General features: G+C 56.3%; 8 protein-coding genes across 8 annotated transcripts; 4 read left to right on the top strand and 4 right to left on the bottom strand.

Annotated features, from left to right (window-relative positions):
* The first annotated feature begins 46 nt into the window (after window positions 1-46).
* EI97DRAFT_431241 (adaptin ear-binding coat-associated protein 1 NECAP-1) lies at window positions 47-1,526 on the top strand. The gene has a single exon (XM_033797887.1). The coding sequence runs from the start codon at window positions 530-532 to the stop codon at window positions 1,370-1,372; it is 843 nt and encodes a 280-aa protein (XP_033656562.1). The 5' UTR covers window positions 47-529; the 3' UTR covers window positions 1,373-1,526.
* A 105-nt stretch (window positions 1,527-1,631) lies between these two features.
* EI97DRAFT_225532 (uncharacterized protein) lies at window positions 1,632-3,084 on the bottom strand. The gene is made up of 3 exons (XM_033793900.1): window positions 2,606-3,084; window positions 2,447-2,548; window positions 1,632-2,336 (listed from the first exon to the last, which is right to left on the bottom strand). The coding sequence occupies exons 1-3, from the start codon at window positions 2,827-2,829 to the stop codon at window positions 1,892-1,894; spliced, it is 771 nt and encodes a 256-aa protein (XP_033656561.1). The 5' UTR covers window positions 2,830-3,084; the 3' UTR covers window positions 1,632-1,891.
* A 138-nt stretch (window positions 3,085-3,222) lies between these two features.
* EI97DRAFT_393912 (hexokinase-2) lies at window positions 3,223-5,721 on the top strand. Its single transcript, XM_033796290.1, has 2 exons — window positions 3,223-4,022; window positions 4,080-5,721. Exons 1-2 carry the CDS (start codon window positions 3,520-3,522, stop codon window positions 5,233-5,235), a joined length of 1,659 nt encoding a protein of 552 aa, XP_033656560.1. The 5' UTR covers window positions 3,223-3,519; the 3' UTR covers window positions 5,236-5,721.
* Window positions 5,522-7,765, bottom strand: EI97DRAFT_431238 (prolyl-tRNA synthetase). Its single transcript, XM_033797886.1, has 5 exons — window positions 7,664-7,765; window positions 7,406-7,610; window positions 7,249-7,350; window positions 6,862-7,192; window positions 5,522-6,814 (listed from the first exon to the last, which is right to left on the bottom strand). Exons 2-5 carry the CDS (start codon window positions 7,539-7,541, stop codon window positions 5,707-5,709), a joined length of 1,677 nt encoding a protein of 558 aa, XP_033656559.1. The 5' UTR covers window positions 7,542-7,610; window positions 7,664-7,765; the 3' UTR covers window positions 5,522-5,706.
* A 140-nt stretch (window positions 7,766-7,905) lies between these two features.
* Window positions 7,906-9,944, top strand: EI97DRAFT_499523 (T-complex protein 1 subunit alpha). The gene is made up of 3 exons (XM_033802611.1): window positions 7,906-8,023; window positions 8,096-9,369; window positions 9,444-9,944. The coding sequence occupies exons 1-3, from the start codon at window positions 7,981-7,983 to the stop codon at window positions 9,837-9,839; spliced, it is 1,713 nt and encodes a 570-aa protein (XP_033656558.1). The 5' UTR covers window positions 7,906-7,980; the 3' UTR covers window positions 9,840-9,944.
* A 4-nt stretch (window positions 9,945-9,948) lies between these two features.
* EI97DRAFT_431236 (uncharacterized protein) lies at window positions 9,949-15,368 on the bottom strand. Its single transcript, XM_033797885.1, has one exon. The coding sequence runs from the start codon at window positions 14,941-14,943 to the stop codon at window positions 10,291-10,293; it is 4,653 nt and encodes a 1,550-aa protein (XP_033656557.1). The 5' UTR covers window positions 14,944-15,368; the 3' UTR covers window positions 9,949-10,290.
* On the top strand, window positions 15,058-16,609 carry EI97DRAFT_484815 (sister chromatid cohesion protein-like protein Dcc1; the record flags this gene model as incomplete). Its single annotated transcript, XM_033802124.1, has 2 exons — window positions 15,058-15,686; window positions 15,725-16,609. The coding sequence occupies exons 1-2, from the start codon at window positions 15,534-15,536 to the stop codon at window positions 16,607-16,609; spliced, it is 1,038 nt and encodes a 345-aa protein (XP_033656556.1). The 5' UTR covers window positions 15,058-15,533.
* Window positions 16,606-17,645, bottom strand: EI97DRAFT_431235 (uncharacterized protein). Its single transcript, XM_033797884.1, has one exon. The coding sequence runs from the start codon at window positions 17,311-17,313 to the stop codon at window positions 16,699-16,701; it is 615 nt and encodes a 204-aa protein (XP_033656555.1). The 5' UTR covers window positions 17,314-17,645; the 3' UTR covers window positions 16,606-16,698.
* Window positions 17,646-17,860: the final 215 nt, after the last annotated feature.

Genomic DNA, 17,860 nt, shown 5'->3' with positions numbered 1-17,860 from the left:
CTTCACAACCAATTCCCCACCCCTCCTTCACCGCTTCTCCCCCGAACATCGGCGCTCCCGTCCAAGTCCCTACTTTCCAATCACCTCCCCAGTATCCCCAGAATTACCCACAGGAAGATATACTCACGTGACTCCACGGCGGGGCAGCCCTGGAGGAGATCTACTTTTAGGCGGGGCCCTGCATAATCGACTTGCCAGCACATCAGACATGAAGCTCCTATAACGGCCGGAAAGCACCGCGTTCCAATCGATGAAACTTTACCAATCCCTCTCCTTCCCTTCACCACGCCTCTCCCGCTACTGTTGACGCGTTTTCCGAGCCTCCATATCATCTCCGACCGCCCTGAGGCGTCCTTGAGCGGTGTGAACCCCCCGCATTCGGTCCCAAACTCCACGGATCAGAGGTAGTAAACACAACCTCGACACGAGAACCGCAATTCGACCTCCTATCACACTCCACCTCCAAGGCCGCAGCAAGAGCAACATCTCCATCTCTCTCGCCGGGCCACTCCCCCCAACCCAAACCACCATGAACACCGACCCCCTAACCGGCGCCCCGCTCCCCCCCACCGCCATCCAACGCATCCTATACCTCGCGCCCAAAGTCCACATCTACCAAATCCCGCCCTTAACCTCGACAAGGGGCTACCAAGCCTCCGCGTGGACCGACGCCAACAACCCCTCCGCTCGACAAATCTTCACCGCCCGCCTCCGCATCGTCGAGACGTCGATCCCGAGTCCCAATTCCGACGACAACGATGAGAAAGTCACGACGACATTGCTGCTCGAAGACCCTTCCACAGGCGCATTGTTCGCCGCCGCACCGTATACCTCGCCCGCCGTCGTCGAGCAGGCGCTCGATTCGTCGCGCTTCTTCGCCGTCACGGTCGTGGGCGAGGGGCGCAAGGCGGTGCTGGGCATGGGCTTTGAGGAGCGGGCGGAAGCGTTCGATTTCAGTATCGCGCTGCAGGATGCGAGGAGGGTGTTGGGGTTCGAAACCAAGGACGACAGTGGTAGGATTAGTGGGAAGGGCGTCGGGCGAGGAGGGGAAAGGGCGGAAACCAAGGAGGAGCCGCGGAGAGATTTCAGTCTCAAGGAGGGCGAGACGATATCGATAAATTTGGGGGGACTAAAGGGACGGCGGTCAAGACCTGACAGCGGTACTTCGGCGGCCGGGCAAGCAAAGAGTGAACAGGATGCTTTGTTTAGTATTAAGCCACCGCCTGGGCCGGGAGGCGGAGCAGCGCCGTTTCTACCGCCGCCGCCGAGCGCGAAGAGCGTCAAGGAGGAGCGGCGGAGGAGTAGGCAGACGTTTGAGCAGTCGCCGCAGGACTTGGGGTTTGATGACGGCGAGTTTGGAGAATTCCAGTAATGGGCAATGGGATGCGTACTTTCGCCTTGCATAAGAGAGAGATGGCACCCGTTTAGGCTTATTTAGCATGGAGTCTGGATTGCATGGCTGGCGTTTGGATGGTTGTTCAACACGATTACTGAGAATACGAATTCCATATCCTACACCTTTGCCAGTCCGTCTTGTTGAGCGAACGTAATTCCAACATGGGTATCATCACACCGTGGGTCTGTAGCGTTTTGCCAAATGCGACATCTGAGGATCATAAAGGTCCCACTCCAACTCAGGTTAATGCTGAGAGTGTGTGCAGTGTCGATGTATCCAAGGGTCGTTTCTGATATAGTGCTGCGAGCTGATTGAGGCTACGCTGGCGTTCCCTCTTGGAATGGGGACAACGAATGATATGGTGTTCGAAGACGACTCGGATTCGGGAAGATGCCGAAGTCGAGGAGGAGGCAAGGAACGTGCAGTCCTCCAGTTCGGCAAGGAGTGGCAATGCAAAGCCATGGCCAGTCGACGTATAACAGCTTGCTCGGTTCTTCATTCCGTCCACCCTCTAGCCTCGTTATAGAGCTTGTTGATATCGCGAATCAGGTCTTCGGGCCTGGATCCACCTTCGCAGTTCCTGAACCTCCCCCCATCATAGATACACCTCACTTGGTCATTCAATCGCACCGTGCAGCTGGTGGTCACGTTCAGCTCGGCGCTCCTCTTGACGCTCTCCCTCAGCAGGCCCATTCCGTATGCTCCATCATCCTTGCTCACACAGTGGTTCAGCCGGTCGAAATCGATCCCATGCTCGAGAGCGCAATCCTGCACCAATTCTCGCTTGGGTATCTCCTGGTACGCTCGCGATAGGCACATGGTGAAACCGAGGTACCGCTTCGGCTCGGGGTATTCGGCGGCAGCGCACAGCTCGAGGATGTTCCCCAGACATTCGGTCTGACCGTGTTTACATTGGACACCGTCGTCCTCATCCGTCGCCCTGCAGGTGCTATAGTTAGCGACGGGTTCTCACGTCTAAGTGTATATGTCTCGGCTGTTTGCACGATATATATACATTGGTGTAAGACAAGAGGGGAGGGTAGCACGAACTTTCCGATAAAAGACAATCTAAAATCGACTTTTTCAGCAACGTTGGCCATGGTAGGGATGATGAGTTTCTTCAGACAGTCGCGCGCGTCGGGGCACTTTGACCTAGAGAGCTATCAGTATCCTGCACCCTTCCAGGTTCCCGCTTTTCTGCAAACCCACATGATATGTATCTCCAACGGCACCTTGGTTGCCGTCTCTTCCCCGCCGCCGTGATTATGATTCGGATCGGTACATTGCCAGGTCGTCGCGAGCCAGAACAAGCCAAGCAGGAGGCCTATAGCGGCAGCATGGAACCTCCCGAATCGTCTCCGCGAATGCATCGCCTGGACCCGTGATTGCGTCTCCTGCTCGGTGCGCGGCAGGAGGGGAGTTTTTGCATTCATTGCAAAGGGGTCGCCTCCTTTGGGCGATCTTATATTCTGTGTGATATGACACAGCTATGGCGACAGAGGTGGCTGGACTGATGATGGTGCTCCTCCCAACGGGGCTGATGAGGGCGAAACGGTCTCAAGGGATGGAGAGAGAGATTATTGCCCGATCGCTTTTCCCTATCTTTGGTCGGGCGCGCGCACAAGGCGGCACAGTCAGATGGACCGGAAATGATGAAACGAAATGGAGCTGTTGTTTGCACGAGCACAGAGCCCCATCAGATGCTGCCCTGGCCCCCGCGTCACATCACTCCGTCTGCGAGACCGCTAAGCTACAAATGGCTAGTGCCTGTTCACCTCCCGCCGGCAAACCGCAGGGTACAACTCCAGCATCACTAAGCAATGCAAGGGGCAGCCCCAGATGTGGGACTCGAATTCAAGAGTCCTCAAGGCTGTGGTGTGACGGACAAGTGTATCCGTCCTAGCACACTCCCTTTTTCTCCTGGTGAATGTCCTTGACACACCTGCATCGCCTTCTCGGCATCTTAAGTCTGCACTGTCTTCTAGTATCGGACTGAAACATCTGAGTCAGGCAGGATTCGCCCGGAGCCTTGAGGCTGTCGGAACCGCATAAGAAAATTTACCTACGCAGAATTGTACTTGGCCTGAGAGACAGGAGCGGCCGGGTCCCGCTCATATATCATTATGGACAGCAAAGAGATAGCAGAGGGGCGCAATACACATGTCGAGGACGCCTTGGCATCACTGACGGGCTTCATCAACGAGGACGACCTGCTGGAGCTAGCAAGCCGATTTTCGGAGACATATCGGGATTTGGCCAAATCGTCGACGGAGCATTTCCTGGTGACGCCTGTTACTGCATTGCCTACGGGGAAAGAGAAGGGTCGATTTCTGAGTATCGACGTTGGTGGCACGAATCTAAGAGTGGGATTTATCGAGCTGCTAGGAGAGTTATTAGGCACGGGAACCCAGAATGGCGAAGCTCCAGCATCGAAGATCAGAAAGAGTCATGACAAGAGCTGGCCCATTGAGGAGCATATGAAGATGGACCAGGCTGAGGATCTCTTTGCCTGGATCGGTGACTGCATAGCGGAGGTCATCACGGACGCCTTGAATGCATCACCTGCCTCGGAATCCCCCTTTGGAGATGAACTTCTCCTAGGCATCACCTTCAGCTTCCCCATGGCGTGAGTGCCTGTACCTATCCACCATCCCCCTTAACAAAAACCTGACCAGACTCCCAGCCAAACCCGCCTCTCGGAAGCCACGCTCCTCCCCATGGGCAAAGGCTTCGCCATCACCTCGAATCTCAACCTAGGCAAGATGCTCCTAGCAGGTTACTCGCGCCACCTCTCGAACCCAACCATCACCAACGGCCACTCTCCGACCCAACTCCCCCGCCTCCGAATCGCAGCAATCACCAACGACACCGTCGCCACATTCGCCTCGCTCGCCTACGCCGTCAAAGCCGCTCCCAACAGCCGCGTAGCCATGGGCCTCATCGTCGGCACCGGCACCAACGCGACGGTCCCCATGCCCCTCGCCGCCCTGCACCCAGCCAAGCGATCCAGCCTGGCCAACCCCGACGCCGTCGACACCGTCGTCATCAACACGGAATGGACCATCCGCGGCACCGACAAACCCCTGAACGACATGGCACTCAAGACGAAATGGGACCTGGAGCTCGACGGGAACAGCGAGGCGCCCGGGTTCCAGCCCTTTGAGTATATGACTGCGGGCCGGTATTTGGGGGAGATTGTGAGACTCGTGTTTGTGCATCTGGTTTCATCAGAAGGGCAAGTACCGGCATCGCTGAAGACTAGGAACGCGATAGCGACGCGCTTCCTGTCCGAGGTGGTCGCTCGTGCAGACGACACTTCGTTGACGGCCGAGCTGGAGAACATGTACCCCTCTCCAAACCGGACATCAACGTTCTGGATCCCCGCTCGCGTGCAACTCCTCCGGGATATCGCACAAGCCGTCCAGCAGCGCTCCTCGGCACTCATAGCAGCCGCCTGCGTCGGCCTCCTCGCCTGCGTCAACGACATCCACATCGACAACAACCAGACCCAACTCAACGGAGAACAAACACATAAACGATCCGCAAACAGCGGCACCACCACTTCCGATTTCCAAACCGATGCACCAAAACCAGACCACGAAGACCAAGCAGCCCAGGACGAGTCCGACAGCGACAGGGAAGAACTCGTCATCGCCTACGCCGGCGGCACCATTTCCCACTACCCGGACTGGCTGTCTACCTGCCAGCGCTGGATCGACGCGCTCGTGACGAGGGCCTCGCCGCAGAACCAAGGGAAGAAGGTCGTTCTCCGAGAGGCGCTGGATGGAGGTATCATTGGGGCGGGCGTGCTGGCGGGTATGACGGATGAGATTGCGTAGATGATGACGACGGTAGGGACAGGAACCCGAGCGAGATCCATACACTCCCCAAGGTTGGATCGAGACGGATTTACATTTGAAACGAGTTATGAAGCATCATTCTGGCTATGTGGATGAGATAGCAACATGGGTTTCTAGAGACGAGGTGGAGGGTCTTGTTGCTGTTTGTTTCATATTCATCTCCCATCTGAGAGCATTCTGGTACGACAGCATACAGCGCGAGTGACTTGACGACACATTTAGCGGCTTGCATTTTCAAACTTCTTGCTCAACTCATGAACTCATGATATGCACTCATATTCTCATATTCTCTTTCAATTGTCACACTGGCCGCTGGATGGAGCATCTCGCTAATCGATATAGACATGTCACACGAAATACGGTATCATCACCCCCCACACCCACCGCCTCAACAATCATCCGATCCAGCCCTGTTCCTTCTATTTCCCTCAAAACCTCATCGAAGCGCACCTAATAACTCCTTCCAAACATCACCCAAGACTTTGCAGGAGCCTCGCAAGTGGGATTGATGCACTTCGTCTCCCCTTCCTTGATCCCCTCCGGCTGCTCATAAGGGATACACAGACTCTTCGCTCCCATAGCCGGGGCCTTCGCATCCTCGGTCGTGTCATCGCCAATCGCGGTCCGCGCGCTCTTCTCCTTGATCTCATCCTCGCACTTGCCGCCGTGGCAGTGAGGCACCAGGAGGACATTCTTGCCATTCAGCGTGGGCACAAAGTCATCCCAGTTGGTGATCTGGACGCGGTGCTCGCGGTAGGCCTTATCGGCCTTGGCGAACATGTCGGCCTGGATCCTCTCCAGCAGCTCCGGAATGGCGGTCTTGAGGTCGTGGATTCTGACTTCGCCTCGTGCGGCGTCCTTGTCGTTGATGTCGCGCCGCGAGGTGGTCACTTGGCCCTTCTCGGCGTCCTTGGGACCATACTCGATGCGGAGAGGGACACCCTTCAACTCCCAGTCGTTGAACTTCCAGCCAGGAGAGTAGCCTTCCCGAAGGTCCAGTTCGACGCGTAGGCCTACCGACGCGAGATCACCCGCAATCTCGCGCAAGCTCTTATAGAGATTCTCCTTCGCCTCGGGAGTGGTTTTAGCAGTGATGCCGACAGGAATGAGGACAACCTGCTTTTCGGCAACTCGCGGGGGAATGACGAGGCCTCTGTTGTCACCATGGGTAAGGATCATGACACCAATGGACCGCGTTGTCAAACCCCAGGAGTTCTGCCACACGTAGATCTTCTCCGACTTGCCGCTCTCCTTCACGCTGGGATCTTCCACAGTGATGTCGAACATTTTGGAGAAGTGCTGACCCAAGCAATGCGACGTTGCAGCCTGGATACCTCTGCCAGTGGCCGGGATGAATCCTTCAATGGTGGTGGTGTAGTCGGCGCCGGGGAACTTCTCATTCTCCGTCTTCACACCCTTGACAACAGGAACCGCAAGCAGCTCCTGATAGACATCCGAGTACCAGTCCAGGACCTGTCGAACTTCCGCGCCGGCCTCTTCTTTGGTAAGATGGGCAGTGTGACCTTCCTGCCAGAGGAACTCTCGACTCCGGATGAACCTGAAATTGTTAGCTAAGCCCGAGCGGCCCACAAGTCTTCTACATACGGCATGGGATGCTTGAACTCCCATCGCACAACATTGTTCCACTGGTTCAGCTTCAGGGGCAGATCCCGATGCGACTGGATCTTCTTCTTGAAGTGCGGGTACATTGCGGTTTCGCTGGTAGGGCGGACCGCGAGGGGCACCTCCAACTTTGTTGATCCGCCCTGCGTCACCCATGCGACCTCGGCAGCGAACCCTTCAATGTGCTCCTTCTCGCGCTCGAGATTGCTCTTGCTGATGAACAGCGGAAAGTATGCGTTACGCGTGCCAATGGTCTTGATCTTCTTGTCGAACCATTCCCGGATCGCATCCCAGATCGCGTACGAGTTCGGCTCTGGGCGCCATTAGTTAAGACTCCGATTGCGTTCCACAGAGTAGCTTGAAACTGACCGAGGATATAACAACCAGAAATATCACTGAAACTGATCATCTCGCCCTTGGTAATCACCTGCTGGTACCACTCCGCCAAGTCATCCTCCTTGGCCACGTCAACTTTTCGACTTTGTAAGTGTGATTGAAACACATCTTTGGACCGCGATTCACATACTTCCGATGAGAGCAGCGCCCTCGATCTTCTTCTTCTGCTGCTGGGGCTTCTTGGGAGCCTTCTTGGGCTGTGCGTCCTTCTTCTTGCCCGTCTCCGATATGGAGAGATCTTTCATCTTGCCGTCGACGTCCGCCATGCTGAGGAGTCGCGTGTGGTTGCTGAATTGGATCGCAAGGGACGGACAAAAGGGATCTTTTGATATATGCTAGAATTAAGATGAGTCAGTTATCGAGTCAAATTGTCGATTCATTGACTCACCTGTTGATTTCCAAGCGAGTGCAATGCCTCAGCCTCAGTACGGCTATGGAGAGAACAGTCACAACGAAAGGGCGGTCGTATAAACAACTCCAAATCTGGAAGAAGAGGGGCAGCAGTTTTACAGGGGGGTCGGTGGCGGGGACCTGGATTTTCGGCGCGGAGAAACTCGGCTTCCCGAGCTGTTTGCCCCGGTTGGGTTCCCCGTTGCTTGGCGCGTAACTCGAATGTCTGCCAAATTTCTGGACAAGGCGGCGCGTGTGTCCGACGAATAGAGGCAGCTCCAAAACGACGCAGCAAACAGCTCCAAGTCAGACGATATGGCGGGAATCTTTGAACAGCCGCGCAGCGGAGGCACCCTGTGTAGGTTTCCATTCGACGATCCGAAGCTTGTTGCCGTATAATAAAATATCAGAGCTAATACCGTTCCTGCAGTCCTAGGCGGCCAGAAAATCAGCGGACAGGATATCCGTGACCAGAACGTGCTGGCGACGCAGGCGATTGCCAATGTCGTCAAGTCGTCGTTTGGGCCGTCGGGCCTCGACAAGATGATGGTGGACGATATCGGCGACGTGACGGTGACCAACGACGGCGCTACGATCCTCAGCTTGCTCGACATCGAGCACCCGGCCGGAAAGATCCTCGTCGATTTGGCGCAGCAGCAGGACAAGGAGGTTGGGGATGGGACGACGTCGGTGGTTATAATAGCGGCGGAGCTGTTGAGGAGGGCCAACGATCTCATGAAGAACAAGATACACCCCACGACCATCATCACGGGCTACCGGTTGGCGCTGCGCGAGGCGGTGAGATATATGAACGAGAACATCAGCGTCAAGGTGGAGCACTTGGGAAGAGATAGCTTGGTTAACATCGCGAAGACGTCCATGTCGAGCAAGATCATTGGCGCCGACTCGGATTTCTTCGCCAACATGGTCGTCGACGCCATGCAGTCTGTCAAGACGGTGAATCAGAAGGGCGAAGTCAAGTACCCCGTCAAGGCGGTCAACATCCTCAAGGCCCACGGCAAGGCGGCCACCGAGTCGATATTAGTCGAGGGGTACGCCCTGAATTGCACCGTCGCATCTCAGGCCATGAAGACGCGCATCACAGACGCGAAGATTGCATGCCTGGACATCAACCTGCAGAAGGAGCGGATGAAGCTGGGCGTCCACATCACCATTGACGACCCTGCACAGCTGGAGAAGATCCGGGAAAGAGAAGCTGGCATTGTCATCGAGCGGATTGAGATGATTCTCAAGGCGGGAGCCAACGTCGTCATGACGACCAAGGGCATCGATGACCTGTGTCTGAAGTACTTTGTCGAAAAGGGCGCCATGGCAGTGAGGAGATGCAAGAAGGAGGACTTGCGACGGATAGCAAAGGCGACGGGCGCCACGCTCGTCAGCACGCTGTCGGATCTGAACGGCGACGAGAAGTTCGAGCCGTCACTGCTGGGTTTCGCAGAGGAGGTGATTCAGGAGCGCATCTCGGACGACGAGTGCATCCTGGTGAAGAAGCCCAAGGCCTACTCCTCGGCATCCATCATCCTCCGCGGAGCCAACGACTACGCTCTGGACGAGATGGAGCGCTCGGTGCACGACTCCCTGTCCGCCGTAAAGCGGACTCTGGAGAGCGGGCGCATCGTCCCCGGCGGTGGTGCCGTCGAGACCGCCCTACACATCTACCTCGAGGAGTGGGCAACGTCCGTGGTGCGTGCTCTACCTATCCTCCCTACCCACATGCTCCACGTCGTCTTATCAAAGCCGCTAACATGCCATCCCAGGGCTCCCGCGAACAACTCGCCATCGCCGCCTTCGCCATCTCGCTCCTCGCCATCCCCAAAACCCTCGCCACAAACGCCGCAAAGGACGCCACCGACCTGGTCGCCCAGCTCCGCTCCCGGCACGCCTTATCCCAACGCACGCCCTCGGACCCTTCGGCCTCGGACGACGCCAAGCGCCTCGCCCGCAGCAAAGGGTACAAGAATTACGGGCTCGATCTGACGAACGGGAAAGTGCATGATTGTCTCAAGGCGGGCGTGTTGGAGCCCAGCATGAGCAAGGTGAAGCAGTTGAAGAGCGCCGTCGAGGCGTGTGTGGCTATCATGAGGATCGATACGTTGATCAAGTTGGATCCGGAGGAGAGGGGTGGCGGGGAGGATGATGGGCATGGGCATTAATCGGTGTATGGCAACGGAAGGATTGCTTCAGCGAGGTCGAATGTCGTAGCGTAGACTCACTACATTGCAGCAATGACGCGCGAATGAAAAAGGATGGTTAATGCGAATGACTAGCGATTGATTGTTCCTCCATTCGTGAAGAGCTAATGACATCCCTATCAGGTAGGGACCCGTCCTGCCTCCCATTCTATCAAATGCTTCCCAAAGACATGTTCAGCCGTGTGAATGCAACGCGCGAGTCCTTGGGCTCCTGACCGAAAGCCAAGGACAACATGTGAATAACGAAGAGGAAAACCGAGTACCAGAGTATCCACCATAACACCATGCCGGAAGCAGCCAGCACGCCTTCCACCCCGAGCAATGCCCATGATCCAACGTGAATGCCGCTTGAACGCCGTAAACATGCTGAGCTCCAAACGCAAGCAAACAAAGCCTCTCCAACGCACACTCCCTACTCCCTAATCTGCGCCCTCAATCCTGCAACCTCCCTCCTCAGTCTCGCATTCTCCTTTCTCAACCTCGCACACTCTTCCTCACTCGCTCTCATCCGTCGATCCACTTCCTCCATGCCTCTGCCTTTTCGCACGCTCCGCTCCACCTTCTCCAACTCTTCGTTGAACCGCGCATACAATGCCTCATTCTCAGCATTCAAATCGCGATATAGTTGATCCAAGTGTTTGGCCCTCGCTTCCGATACCTGCAACGAGCTGGCCAGGTCATTGCTGATGGTATTCGTACTAGACTGCAGCTGCTCCAGGGTAGTCTTGAGGTGCTTCTCCAGCGCCGCAATACGAGCCTCAACAGACCTACCGCTCGAGGACGTAGGCGTGGCTGCTGGTGCTGCCAGGCGAGTAGTGCCTCTAACACCAAGCTCCTGGCCTATTGCACTGAGCTCGTTCTGCAGCGCCTTCGACGCGCTCTCAATGTCTCGCTGCTGATTTTGAAGGCGTTCTCGAAGCTTCTGAGGCGACTGCATCTTCAACTTCCTAGGCGAAGATGTCGATGTCGCGGTGGGGATAATGGAGGCATTGGGTTTGGTGGGCGACCGTGGGGTAGCAGGTGGGTTTCTCAAAGTATTGGAGGTGGGCCGCTCTGCCAAAACTGGCGTACTGGGCTTCAGCAGGGGAATGGTAGAGATGGAATCGGTACGCTTCTTCCTAGGACTTTGCGACTTGATGGTGATCTCATCTTTGTTTTCGCCCTTGAGAGTGAGTGCTCTAGGACGAAGGCTACCAGTACGCTCCAAGGTATGCGCTGGAGAGTTCTCCCTGCGAAAGGGAGACGCCAGGCGCGAAGGAGCAGGGATGGCGGAGCTTCTGAGATGAAGAGGCGTGCTGGGAATCGCGGCCGGTTTCGCTGGAGCAGGCGTGCTCGGCTCTGCTTTCTCTTTGGCTTGCGAAGGTGTTGTAGGTGTGTGAGGGGTTCGGGGCGAAGCGCTCGACTGCCTCTTAGGTCGTTCCGCTCGGGGAGTCTGTGGTGTCCACTTAGGCTCATCGTCAGCATTCTGCAGGCTCTTCAAGTCACTTAGCGAGGAGCGACGCTTCTTGCGGGGAGGACCAGCAGCGCTTGATACCTCTCCAATGGAACTCAGCGTCGACCCCAAGAATGATTTGCCATGCTGGCTCGAGCCATTCTCGAAAGCAAAGGCCCCCAGGATCGTGGGACGCTCGCGAGAAGTGGGCCGCTTGGGCGAATGGGCATGCATGGCCGCATCTATCGATTGAGACCTGCCCAGCGAGGTATGGCCAGCCTTGGACATACTTCCCGGCTGGCTGTCTGTGCCGTACGTGTTTTTGCTCAGCGTCCTCCATAGCGAGCCAACCTTGGATTCGCTCTCCGACTTGCTGTTCTCCCTGGTCAATGTACCAAAACCGAACCGCTTTCGTAGAGAGGTATTGGAGTTCAGGGAACCAGCAGCTGTAGAACGGCCCTTGGAGTCTACGGAGCCATATCTCGGCGAGCTTAGGCCGGATGGCTGCAAAGCGAACAGAGAATCGATGTCTTGTATGAAGCGGTCCATCAGTGAGATGAAGTCGGTAGGATTGCCTTCCAAAACAAGCATCTCCGCAAATGCAGCGGTCAGGATACCGCGGTCACCGTCGTTACCGGTGCCGTCGAGCAATTCGGCCAACAGTTTGATGATTTGCCGGAGGGAACGCTGATTTTGCGGGGCCATATCGTTGAACATCAACCGGAAGAATTCCTCAAACTCTCCAGGATACATGCTGTCCGACTTTTGCTGTAATGAGGTGAGGTTGGTAAGAGAAATGACAGGACCCATCTTTTCCCTCCATGCGACCTTGATGAACTTCTCAAACGAAGCGAAGAGGACATCTACCGACGCTTGCGCGGCGACCTCCAAGTTGGCGGGGTTCTCGAGAAGAGCGTTGTACACCTCGTTGACAGCGGCTTCATCGGCGACATTCCGTGCTCGGACCGATCTGCCAACGATGTTGCCCTTTCGAGCATGCAATGCTAAAATGAATGTAGACATTGTCTCCTCCAACTTCACCAGCGGATCAGAGAGAAGGGAGTTTGCATTGAAAGAAACCGTCTTGCTTGAAGATGTGGGGCGGGAGTGTTCACCATCGCGGCTATGTGTGCGAGCCGGAGCTGGTGGAAGAGGAGGTACATGCCGCGTAATGTCTGACAAGGACGCCGGATTTCGTTGAAGCCTTCGCGAGCCTCCTTCTCTGCTGACACTACCACCAAAGAGGCTGGATAGCATCTTCACCGGGGAAGCCGACCGGGTCTTCCCGTCATGTCCGTCGTCAGCCTCGTCAACGCGTAAAACAAGGGATTTGAGTATTTGCTGATTGCGGAAAACATAGGCATCCGTCAAGTCTGGATTTCTGATGTTGTTGCGGAGTTGGAAGAAGTTTCCCAGCCGCTTTGTGAGGACTGGGAGGAACTCAGTAGGCTTCAGCTTGTCTCTCGTCGTGTAACCGTTGATGCCGGAGGTTTCGACCAAGCAGAAGCCATCCTCAATGAGGGAAATAGAGATGGTCATCTCGATGCCGTGATGGCCCATCTGGGCGGGTTGGACATGCTTAGCAGGGTCGACCAAGACCTGGATCTTGGCTGGTTCTCTCCGACCCTCCAGAACCTGGCCCGCGGTGTCTTCCGATACTGCAGAGAACAAGTTCAAGTCGCCCGGCGCACATCGGACTTCCCATCTAGCGCCCTCTCGCTCGGACTCAGGGTACCGACCTTCCACCCTGGCCTTTACAATATCTTCGACACATCTCTGTGCCCTGCCTTCGTAAGGTCCCTGTAAATAGAACATACGAATGCCCATGTTCAACCGATCCCGGCTTCGTGGACGTCCTGGCTGGATTGAAGATGGGGTCGGCGAGAGAAGCTGGAGAATATTACCCTCCGAATGCTCGCTCACAAATACATCTGACAGCTTCAACTGCTGGTGGAAGATGAGATCCGTAGGGCCTGCTCCAGGCTCAGGCATTCTAACGTTGTCCATGTCCGCCATCAGGCTTCTCGCGGTGATGGCGCAACCCCTGGGCTTATGGATGATGATCAAGACATCTGAGAAGAGCAACAGAACTCCAGACGTGGTTCCAGGGCCGCTGAGGTCTCCATGATATGGTGCAGAGAGCTCGACAAAATCAATGGCGTTGATGAAGCGGCCCTGGGGACTGAAGGCCAGCGGCCATGAGAAGACCATTTTTCGAAGACGATCCACAACCCTTGCTTGCTGCGCCGAGGGGCCATCCCTGGAGCAGATCTCGGAGATGATGTCCCGTGCTTTCAGGAACACCCTCAGAGCCGGATGGCGCAGAGGTAACTGTTTGACAATGTTGTCAATGTAGAGGTTGTAGCGTGGGAGTCGCTGGACAGGCTCAATGAGCATGGACATGAGGCGCTGCTCACCGGTTTCATGCACCCTCTTGGAGAAGCTAGAGCCCGTGTCCTTCATAAATACCTTGAGCAGCTGAGGGAATTCAGCATGTGCCGCGATGTAGTCAGTGTAGCAGTCGGCGAACTTGGGGAACCATTCGGCCAGAGCCTTGGCCAGCGCAACAGCTCCGGTGACATCGGGTGGATCGGTCTGTCCACGAAGAGGCGGAATGAAGAGATCGTCTATAGTCGACTCAATGTCTTGAATGGCGTCATTCTCCGTCTCTTCCAGAATAGCACGTATGGTCTCCATGAAATTGGTGTTTACCTCGAGGATTTGGTCCAGGCTGGGCGGGAACAATGCCTTCAGAGCTTGTTCGCTAGGACTGGTGCTTGATGACGCCTTGCGCTTTGCCTTTTCCCGGAAGTCGACGGCCACGCTATGGACGAGGTCATACAGCTTGCTGACATAGTTCTCTTCTGTATCCAGCAGTTCACACATTTCGCGCCGGAGGGCCTCTTTTTGGGTCCTGGAAAAGGTCTGGGTTTTGTTCACAGCAGTGGGTCTCGAAGGAGCCCGTCGCAGCTTGGAAGTTGGGATGAAGGAGGATTCCCCAAAGAGCTTCACTACCGGGGCATACTGTCCATATCGCTTTTCCGGCTGGTCGTCGTCGCCGTCGTCAAACTGAGCAGAGTCCCGGGGTTTCTCGAGGGTTTGAATTGCGCCCTGGGGAAGTACAACATCCAGATCGAGCCACGAGAGCGTCTGCTCGCCCAAAGCGTGCCGCACATCTGTTATGATGTCGGCCACGTTCTCGACCTTGACCATTCGGGCAGCAACCATGGCGGCATGGGATTCGGAGAAGAGCTTCGGGGCCGAGGGCAGGCGGGCCATGCTACTGTACTGTGCCTCCCACACATTTTTAACCTGGGTCGGAAGCTCAACATAGTACTTGTACAGACTGAAGGCGAGGCCACGGCATATCTCGTCGCCCTGCTCCTCGCGCGGCAGGCAGGTCACGGCATTGTAGAAGGAGGCGGTGGGGGAGACGATGAGGCGAGCGAAATGCTGGAGGCCGGCCGGGGTAAAGACATGGGCCTGGATGCGCGAATGGGTCGCATGGGTTGAGGTAGCGGTGGGGCCGTAGAAGATGAGCACGGGGGAGTTGCTGAGAAGGTCGTCTGTGGTATAGAAGAGCGAGAGGTCGCTGGCGGAGAGGGCAGCAGGCTCCGGGGTGATTGTCACCATGGTGGGTGGTGGCCGGATTGAGCCTGGGGTAACGAGTGACGAGACGGGGGTACAAGAAACAGCGGAGGTGAGAGGGGATTGCCAATGACTAGGGCATGGTGCGGGCGAAGGCAAGCGGGTGTGCAAAGCAGCAGATTATGAGACCATTTGCGGGAGACTGGGAGACTTGTGAAGTGCGTGTGGGAGAGGTGGAAGCGGACTCGAAGAAGGTGTTGAGGTGATGTATCAATGGGTGAGGTGCAGCGAGTAAATAAACAAGGCAGCGCAAACACGCGGAAGGAGCAGCCCTGGAAGCTGGCGGGCGCCAAATTATCAGCCCGCAACGGGGCGCCACAACGTCAGCAGCGTGCCACAAGTGCGACGACGGCTCGTAGTGTGTTTGTTGTACTGTGTATACTGTGTAGATAGAGAGTCCGAGTCCAGAGATATGATAACTCTGCGTCGTCGCGTTTGGTGTGGGACTCGGACTCGGACGCGAGAGCTTTTGGGCCAAACAAAACCACCCGGCAGGACCCCGCGCCTCAGCACCTCACCTTGTCCGCATTTGGAAATTTGTATCTTCAAAATCTTCTTCAACACCTCGAACAAAGATGGCGACACAACAACTCCAGGGCGCCGTGCCCTTCTCCATCGCCCACGAGCTTCAGCAATTCCGACTGCTGGAGCTGCCGCAGGACTTGGTTGAGCTCCTCGACGCTCCCAACCCGCCCATGTACGCTCCCCTCCGCTTTCCCCTCCGACGCGTCCTTCATTCACACGCGTACACAGCTTGTCCATAAAGTCACAGCTCCCGAACAATAGCCAGAAGCCCGCATATGCCGTGCTCTGCACCCCCCACAAAACCTTCCAGTTGCGCCAGGTCCAGACGTCGAATTCGCTGTTTGTCACACGCCCCACCGACGAGGCCCATGGCAACCAAGAGAGTCCCGTCCCCACGACGCGCGCCGTCGCCTCCTGCGCTGCAACCCTCGAGCTGCATCCCTCCGATGCCTCTCCGATAGCCCTTCTCCAGCAGACCCTCCCCTTCTACGACGCCGTCGATGGCGACGTCTACGCCTCTGCCAACCGCCGGCGCAAAGCAGACATCTTCCCCCATCTGCCCTTCTCCGATGCCGAGTGCGAGCACGCCTGGCGAACCGTCATGGCTTTTGAGCATCATGGGAGTTCCTATCGGCCTTCGGCGAGCACCCTGGCGCAGCTCTGGAAGTCTGTCAACGCCGCTGCACTGGCTGAAGGTGTCAAACTGGACGGCCAATTCCTGACCAGAGACGTTGTAGACCCGGTCGCTGAGGAGGGCCATCCGGAATCGCTCGTCAGGGCCGTCCTTCACTACCTTGCGGCCGATGAGCATGACCATGACCCCGTGTGGTCTTGTCTTGATCGTGCCAAAACCGTGCAGTTCGTAGCCAAGACGCTTCTGGATGCGAAACGCGACGGCCCAGACTACCTCACGGCCGACTTCCTCGACGCCTGGAAGGATGCCCTCCCTGAGGCATGGCGTGCTCTCGCCGAACTCACTGCCATTGACGGTGTCTACGAGTTGCCTTCCTCCACGACGATCCGCTTGAAGGGATTAGGAGTCGCAGCCACCCAGTCCGAAACTCCAGCAGCGAAACCCTCTGCGCGCAAATGGCACGATAAGTTCGGGCGGTCACGGAAACGCTAAAGCCTCTGAGATTAAATACCTGAGAGACGCACATTGGGGTATCTATATCCTATTCAACGCCACACACACTTCCATGTCCCTCTCTCCACCTACATCGGCAACCTCCTCATCTCCTCCAAACTCCAATACCGCCTCATCCTCTCCGCCCCCAACTGCTCCACCTCCTCCTCCAAATGCCTCATCAACACGTCCCCGAACCCCTCCAACAACGCCCCGACCTCGCCCAGCCTCAGCTCCCTCTCCCCACTCCTGCACTCGTCCAGATACGCCTCGAGCTTGTCCAACCCCTCATGGATCTGCCTATGCTGCCCCACCAGACTCAATTCCTTCTTGAAGGCCGGCATCCGCGTAGCTAATAGCGGGAAAATGTGCTGCTCCTCAATGTTGTGGTGCATGGTCAGTTGGGAGACGAAAGTCGAGGCCAGCGAGAGGAATTGCCGCAATGACATCCCTTGCGGTCGCTTCCCCACCTGGCATGCCGAGAGGAGCGTCGTGTAGGTCGAGAGGAAGTGCGAGTGGAAGTGTTGCATGTGGTCTGCCATGCGGTTGTAGGTGCGGAAGTCCGAGGGCGAGAGTTTGGGGAGAGGGGGGTCTGAGGGTTGGGCTTGTTGGTCAGTGTTTGATGCCGTTGATGGGGCGGAGGCTGAGGCGGCTGAAGGGCCTTGGGGTTCGGAAGGCGAGGTTGAAGGGACTTGTTCTGCCATGCTCGGCTGCTGTGGGAAAAGACTTTGCGGAGGAGGTGTTGATATTTTAGTACAACTCGAATATCGTACTGCCTGGCCTTTTGCAGATGCAAAAATCCGGAGTTTAGCTAATCGTCCGAGAGGCGGTGGCGGCAAGTTTCCTCTCAAAAACACACTCCGTGCAGAGATGATGGATGAGCGAAATATCAATGCAGAAGGGGACCTCATACAGCGTTTCGCAGACTAGTCGTAGAAGAGAGAAAGAAGAAGGGGGCAGCTGTATATGCTCTTGTCTACCACGGTACGGAGCAATCCGCTTTTTAGTCTGTACTTGTATTCTCCTCGACCCACTCTCGTCGGACTTGTTCGGCCGTCTGGGGTCGTATGTATAACAAAGCAACCTTGGAACCCGGATGCTGTACGTTCCGGGCGTACGCTAGCCGGTTTGGGAATTACATAATCCGACCCATACATTTCCTATTTTGTGAATACCTTTCTGTGCCTTTTAACAGTTGGGTAGAAAAAAACTTTGGCGTACTATGGCAGACCGGCGATTGTGCAGGATCTG

This window comes from Westerdykella ornata (assembly GCF_010094085.1).
Source record: "Westerdykella ornata strain CBS 379.55 unplaced genomic scaffold EI97scaffold_4, whole genome shotgun sequence".
Taxonomy (NCBI): domain Eukaryota; kingdom Fungi; phylum Ascomycota; class Dothideomycetes; order Pleosporales; family Sporormiaceae; genus Westerdykella; species Westerdykella ornata.
Note: the sequence above shows the minus strand (reverse complement) of the source record. Positions and strands in the feature narration are given on the sequence as shown.